The 7,679-nt window shown below is 37.5% G+C and overlaps 1 protein-coding gene across 1 annotated transcript; it reads right to left on the bottom strand.

Moving 5' to 3' along the window:
* Window positions 1-5,964: 5,964 nt before the first annotated feature.
* Window positions 5,965-6,909, bottom strand: LOC117796628 (olfactory receptor 5F1). Its single transcript, XM_034644897.1, has one exon. The coding sequence runs from the start codon at window positions 6,907-6,909 to the stop codon at window positions 5,965-5,967; it is 945 nt and encodes a 314-aa protein (XP_034500788.1).
* Between the last annotated feature and the right edge of the window lie 770 nt (window positions 6,910-7,679).

Genomic DNA, 7,679 nt, shown 5'->3' on the forward strand with positions numbered 1-7,679 from the left:
TTTTTTATGATCTAAATTAAACCATGTCATTTTTCCCTTAATTCCTTTTATTTGGCTCTCCTTCTCTTCTTGATGGTATCGTGCACCATGCTAGAAACTCATTGTGTCTATGAAATTCAATTTTCCTTCATTTCCTTCTTTTTTATTTCCATAGAAGCTAGGATGTGTTTCCAGTGTCTCTTGCACCTTGCCTGACTTAATTCTTGGCAATGAAATAGGGGGGAAAACACTGGGAGCAGGTTTACTCACTTACTTGAGAGGATGTCTGTCTTCCCACTTTGGCTGGCTGGCCTGTAAATGACCACAGCAACCATGAGACCAGCCAATAATAAACATCAGAGCCACCTGTCCTGGAATCATTATTTCACACTAAACCTAGGATCCTGTCCTGGATTATTCTTTTTTAAAGACCTCAAAATCAAACAGGTTTTCTATTCAGCTTAGTTTAACCAAATTAACATAGATGTCTTGCTTTTTCTGCTTATGCCCTGCATGAATTATCTAAGAAATTTCTTCACTCTCACCCCCGCATTTTACATGGTCATTATATCCCACCTGACTGCACGCACAGGCCCTAGTTAATTGGGTTTAACAGTAGGTGTTACACCAAACATTCAACCATTTCCTGCAACAAGTCAGAACTCAGACATCAGGTACATAGAGGAGAATTAGACAGATGTACAAACATCAGCAAACATGACATGAAGAGATACAAGTCCTTGTTTCAAGTTATTTCCCAGATCCAGAGACTCCGCTCAGGCTCTTTCTGCCACTAGGGCTACTGTGAGATGCCCCATTACTCATGCAATATATCCTATCATCTCAATTTGGTGAAGTCATTTTGATTTCTGCAGTTTGTAGTTAGAAATCTAGCTACCAGATGTTTCTCCCAGGCAGAGCCTCGGTGAAGACAGGCATACAATTAGAGGCTGACATTAACTGTCTGTACAAAATGATTTGTGAAACTCTTGTCACCTGGACCCTGAAATGCCAGGGTCATCCTAGTCTCTTCCTCACAGTGAGGTGACAAAGGTGACAATGACAGTTACATTTTCACTGAGAAAAGTCACTGAGGGGTAGTGATGGGGAAGTGAAATGAGGAGGCCAGAGCAAAGAGAATATGAGTCAGATGGTTTATAAGCACATATCATTTAGTCTGCTTGCCTCACCTCTTCTTGTACTGTTTACCTGCTATATTTATTTCTCTTGAAACATTTTGAAGTCCCTAGCTAAATAAAAGTCTATCAACACATTCTCCCTGCATGGGATACAAGAAAACATATCATCTCAAAAATCCCATCCATTCCTCTGGCTTTCTCTTCATAACTCACTTATGCTATTTTGCATATAGTTTGCTGTTCGTACTTTCTTGAGTATTTAAGACAAATAATTTGTAATTTATTTTAATTATGTCTTGGTTAGAATTAGTAGCACTTAAACTTCTTTAAGGACTTAACAGAAATTGCATCACTTCTAATATGCAATTTTGTAATTTATTTTATTTTTTGGTTTACATTATCCAGTATTTACAATTTATATTATCATTTGGAGTGTATTATTTGATAACTTTTTAATACCCATGTAGATGGGATTTTTCAATGCTATTAATGTCTTATTTAATTGTGATACTATATAAAAGCCTTATTTCTTTATGTTTTATAGGATGTATTGATTACTCTGGGGATGGGGCACCCTTAGGAGTCCAAACTCAGTCTGCACAATCCAGTATCTACACAGCAGTTAACATTGTTTTCAAGCTGCTGGTTTTCATGACTATTGCTTAACTGTTGAGAACTGTGATGGTATTAGGTCAAGTTACTATGCCACAAACCCTGTTATTCTTACCAAAATTCATCAGTTTTTATTGAGTAAATTCTTCTCACATTGTTTCTAACCTTTGGTTGATATCCAGAGCTCTGAAAAAATTGATTTAACATTTTGAGTATATTCTTTGCTTTATTAAAGGCATAGTGATTCACAGAGGACCTTGGTCCCCCACTATAGAAGTCCTCTACATTTCTTTTATTTCTTTTTTTTTTTTCATTGAAAAAATTGGGATCACTTAATATCATTCATCATCACATGGGTCCATATATTTTTGATGCTATGGACATAAAGCTAATTTAGTAACCATCACTAAAAGCATCTTCATATTTGTATTATTGGTATGTAAGGTTTTCTATTTACAAAATGTAAAACATTGTTTTTTTTGTGGTAGAATGTCAATTTTTTCACCTTTGAAGAATCATTGTAGGAATTAGGGATTTTTTCACATCAAATACATTATGATCTGTGCATCTGAACTGATTAATAGTAGATAGCTACTTCACGTGGGTCTCATGCAAAGTTATCAGCCTATCCTTAGGGGATAAATTTAACACACATGAACTTTTTAAAGGGAAAAATAAAAATTAAGAATAAGCAAAGAGTGTATGTTGCAATTTTGTTTACATGTTAGAAAAAAAATCACTGACCGTAGCCACTTAAAAACCAAACTTGTTTCTTGTCACTCTGCTTCTAATCTCTGTTGGCACCATCTCAGGAGCCCATGTTTGCTGTCTGTACTGGACCCTACCGCTGGAGGTAAAGCTATGTCACTGCAATCAGCCATTGATATATCTTTAGCATTTGCTTCTTAAATCTGTGGTTCCTTTTGACTACTCTCGCCAAATCAAGTATTTAGGGTAACTCTGAAACACAGTTCTCTTCTGCGATACGTGATTTGGGCATAAAAATGTTACGACTTGTAAAATCAAACCTCAGCCTTTATTTCAGATGTTTTTAATGCTGCTTTTTCTGTCTCCAAGCTAAATAAACCTCCTGTTTCCACATCCTCTCCAAATCTGTAATTTCTTTTTATCTCGCTCCTTCTCTCATCAGTGTATAAATGAATCTGACACATTCTCAACACAACCTTAGCTAATAAGTTATATTTCACTAGTTTTACTTTGCACGTAGTTAAAATGATCATAAGACTTCAAGAGGTTGAGGGTTTGGAGCCCAATTTGGAAACTCAGCTTTTGACATAGATCTTCATCCAGTTGATCTCCCGTTTGCAAAACCTCAATATTACTTGGTTAATATTCACTACCTTCCCCTTTGCCCTGATCCAGAGAGTAGCTGGAACTATGCATGTTAAGTGGCTGAAGTTTACCAAGGATTCTTCTGAGACTTTGGAGTGGTACACGGACATATGCAGTGTTTTCACATTAAGATTAAAAGCACAAAATTTAAAGAGAATTTAGAGGTAGTACACACCAATTTCCCAGAAAAATGGTAAATTATACCTACGTTTAGCAACAATGTGCACATGTCTGCTTTCTGTTGCAACACATTCTATTTGATGTGTGTTCCGTGTTTTCAATAAACCTACTTGTTTTAAGCTTGCTTTTATAAAGTTGTATATTTTCATAAAGCTATACATTTTCTTTTTTTAAGATTTCTTTATTTGTTTGGGGAGGAGAGGCAGAGAGAGAGGGAGAACCTCAAACAGGCTCCCCACTGAGTGTGGAGCCTGACATGGGATTCGATCCCATAACCCTGAGATCATGACCTGAGCCAAAACCAAGAGTCAGAAGCTCAACAGGCTGAGCCACCCCAGGACCCAAAAGTTATACATTTCCAATACGGCTCTTTGTACATTCCTTTTCTACAGATTACATCTTCTCACATCAACTCAACTACTTTTATTTAATTTTTTCCTGTTCATCCAACCAGTTGGGCATTATCTTCTTGACAAAATTTCACTTATCTCTATCCTCTGAAAGACGCTTATTGTGAGTTAACATACTATCTTCTATTTTATTTGAGCAATGTGAAATTAAATAGGATTATTACTTCACTTATTTCAGCACCTAACCTTTATTTAATTATTGTTTACAAAGGTATAACTGCCATTTTTAATGGACTACTGGAAACTATGTTGTCCGTGTTAATTCACACGTAACAAACTAAATCCAAAATTATTCTTATATATAATATCAAACCGTCTGTACAAATTTTTTTGCCTAAATACAGGATTTCAAAATTAATTATATTTCTTTTTTGTTTATTTGGAGCTATGTGATTCTTGAATATTGATTCCTCATTATTTCCAGCTTGTTTGTTCACTCAATATAATAATTAGAAGTCTTAGTGGTTTCACAACTTAAATTTATTTTGAGTTAAAGAAAATAAACAATATCTGGAACATTTTTCACATAAATGTATTGAACAATATACAAAAAATTATGATAATTTAAAAATATTTTTACAAGTGTATGCATTAAAGAAGTAACCAAACTTTACATAAGAAACACATATTTAAGAAATTAAAAAGCTGGCAATATAATTAAGTGATTATAGCCCCTGAAATTGAAAGTTTTTGTAGACTCTGTAAATCAGATTAAGTAAATGTAAAAAAACAGAATTAGAGAGCAGAGAATGTGGCTTAATATAGGGTATGTCTAAAAAAAAAATCTAAGAATAACTGGATTTTTTCTCCCAAACATTCTTACTATTGTCAAATTTTACCAGAAAATAAAACATCTAGTAGAAGGAACATATTATTGCCATTTACTTGTGAAGTATCTTGGTCCTATATATCAATCTACTAAATAATGGGGACAGGGGACGCAGAAAGAATCCAGCCAGGGAGCAGCCAGCCGGTGCAGAAGACCATAGGCGAGCCCTAAGAGGAAGGATAATTATCTCAGAGAACAAACTGATTCTTCTGCTGTAGGGTGTCCAGGCCAGGTAACCACCCGGGACCTGGGGAGGGACAGTAGAGCCCACAGGTGCATAGACAACAGCCATGACATCACAAACACATGTCTGAGCAAGGTCACCTACATAGGTCACTGGGTACATTGGATGGTCGAGCTAGTTGGACTCTTTGTGACGGGACACAGCATATGCAGTGTCTACATCCCAGACATGGACATCACTTCTATCCGGTGCAATGTCATCTGCAAGGGCAAAGGTCATGGGGAAATTCTCCCCAAAAACTCCAAGTGTGGATGTTTCTTTAGAAAGTGCTAACCCCTACTCAGTCTCTGCAAAGTTCTATTAAACCAACTCCCTGTTTACCTCCATACCAGCAAAGCATGGCTTTAATATTAAGTTGAATTGATTTTTATTGGCAATTGATTGATACCAATAAGCAGGAAATTCATGAGCTTATTGTAAAGAGTATGTGTCAGATTCATCCCCTTAACATTGATCAACCTCCTTGGACCTATGCACTGATTAAACTCTGAGCAGCTGAATGCGTGTGCGTGACTTTGTCCTATGTGTCCATCCAAGATACAGGAAGAGAAAGAAAGGTTGGAAATTTTGAAGACCAGAGAAAGGTATATGAGAGTTGTAATTGGTGCATTCTAATGAGATGGTACTTCTCCTGTTACCATGTTTTAGACAAGCTCACACTTATCTATTAATGGATATATATGTGCATGGGGAGAAGGCTCTGGAAAAAAAAATGGTGAGTTTATAGCTGCAATTAAAACTGTAGTCCTAAAATTTGATTTAAGCCTCCCTCCTGAAGATAATTCAAAAAATTAAAATGCAAATATATTTTAAATTTAAATGTTTCACGCATCAGTGACACATAACAGTCTCTTACAGATCAAAAAGAGTGAAATAAAAATGCGTGGGAAACATAAGTGAACAATTCCAAATAATCTATATGGTTAGTTTCATGTGCTATTGTGACTTTTGATTCTAAATACTAAATCTCTTTCATTCTCTAACCAAGATTTGATGAGAAATAAGCCCTATTTGTGAGGACCCAGCAAAAATTAACAACAATTACATGAAAGCCCTGAGTCCATTTTTAGACTTGTGAATTACTTGGTTCCTAAACGGGTGCATGCACTTGAATATTAACAGAATGCAATTACTTAGAAATATCCCAATGAAAAATGTAGGATCCAATGGACCTAGAAAGTTCATTTGCTACCTAGTTCAGATAATTTACCAAGCAAATCAGAGAAATGAAGGGATGCGTGTCCTGCTAGTTACATTCCATAAAGCCTTCTTTACTTCCTTATTCCGCAGGCTGTAGATCAGAGGATTCAACATGGGGATCACCACCGTGTAGAACACGGAAGCCACTTTGTCCTGATCCAGAGAGTAGCTGGAACTAGGTCTCAGATAGGTATAGATGGCGGTGGCGTAGAACAGAGTTATAGCGGTCAGGTGAGAGGCACAGGTTGAGAAGGCTTTGCGCCTCCCCTCCCTTGAATGCATACGGAAGATAGAAAAGAGAACATAGGAGTAGGAGGTGAGGATGACCAGCAGACTTCCCACCATATTCACACCAGCAAATGTGGAAATGATACTTTCATTCAGGTGTGTGTTGGAACATGAGAGCCTAAAAAGTGGAGGGCTGTCACAGAAGAAATGATGAATGACATTGGAACTGCAGAATGGCAAGCTGCTCACATAACTTGTGTTAACCATGGAGTTCAAGAACCCTGCTGTAAAAGCGCCCGCTGCCATTTTGAGGCACACTGTCCTGGACATGACCACAGGGTAAAGGAGTGGGTTGCATATGGCCACATACCGGTCATAGGCCATTAACCCAAAGAGGATGCATTCAGTCGTGGCCAAGGCGATGAAGAAGTACAGTTGCAGGAAGCAGCCCGCAACGGAGATGGTTTTCTTCTCTGATAATAGGTCCGCCAGCATCTTTGGGGTGATGGTGGAGGAGTAACAAACATCCACGAGGGACAGGTTCGCCAGGAAGAAATACATGGGTGTGTGAAGTCGGGAGTCAGTCCTGATTACGAGGATCATCCCAACATTCCCCAAAACTGTAAGTGTGTAAATCACCAGAAAAAGCAGAAAGAGGACAATCTGTAGCTCCATCGTGTCAGCTAACCCCAGCAGGATGAACTCAGTCAGGGCCGTGTGGTTCCTTCTGGCCATTCGTCACGCACATAGTTTGCCTAAACTTGCCTTAGGTGTAAATACTTTCCTGTCTTAAGTTTCCCGGAAATGGAACTGTTAAGGGGCCATTCACACATGGGGGAAAACACAACCTAGGATAATACAACACAGTAAATCGAGTGATGGAGTAAGAGGAAATTGGGGGACAAATAGATCGGTCTTTGAAATTAATGAACAGTTCTGTGTTGAATCAGGTTTGGGGGTCTCTCAACTCCGTAGTGCAAGACCACACACTCCCATTCAGTTTCTGCAAAAGCTCTATATGTTGTTCTGCTCTTTCATTCCAGCCAACATCCATATGCAAATGATAAGAATATTCTTGCTTCAAATTCTCTCATTCTGTGAACAGATACATGTGTTTAATTGAAATCTATTTTTTCCACTCAGGAGCACTCTGAATATTCTTCAACACCAAAGCACCCAACAATCGTTCTTGTCTACCTCAAGTAACAAATATAGTGACCATTTCAAATAACCAATATTTTGATACCTCTGATGGTCTTAGGAATGATTTTGTAGTGTTTTAAAAGGAAAGGGAATGAAACAATTGTTCTTGTTACAAATACACTCTCAAGTTACATCATGTAGTAGCAGACATGATACTTGTCCATCTCTGTGAACAACAGCATCAAACCCGGCTAAATTCCTTCCTAGGGTCTTACCTGGATAGTTTACTATTTTCTTTTCTATTTGGAGTTCTCAGTTGAAGCTTAAAAATCAAAAGTAGAAAAATTCTATTTTTTAAATGA

This window comes from Ailuropoda melanoleuca, chromosome 16, assembly GCF_002007445.2.
Source record: "Ailuropoda melanoleuca isolate Jingjing chromosome 16, ASM200744v2, whole genome shotgun sequence".
In the NCBI taxonomy this organism is placed as follows: Eukaryota; Metazoa; Chordata; class Mammalia; order Carnivora; family Ursidae; genus Ailuropoda; species Ailuropoda melanoleuca.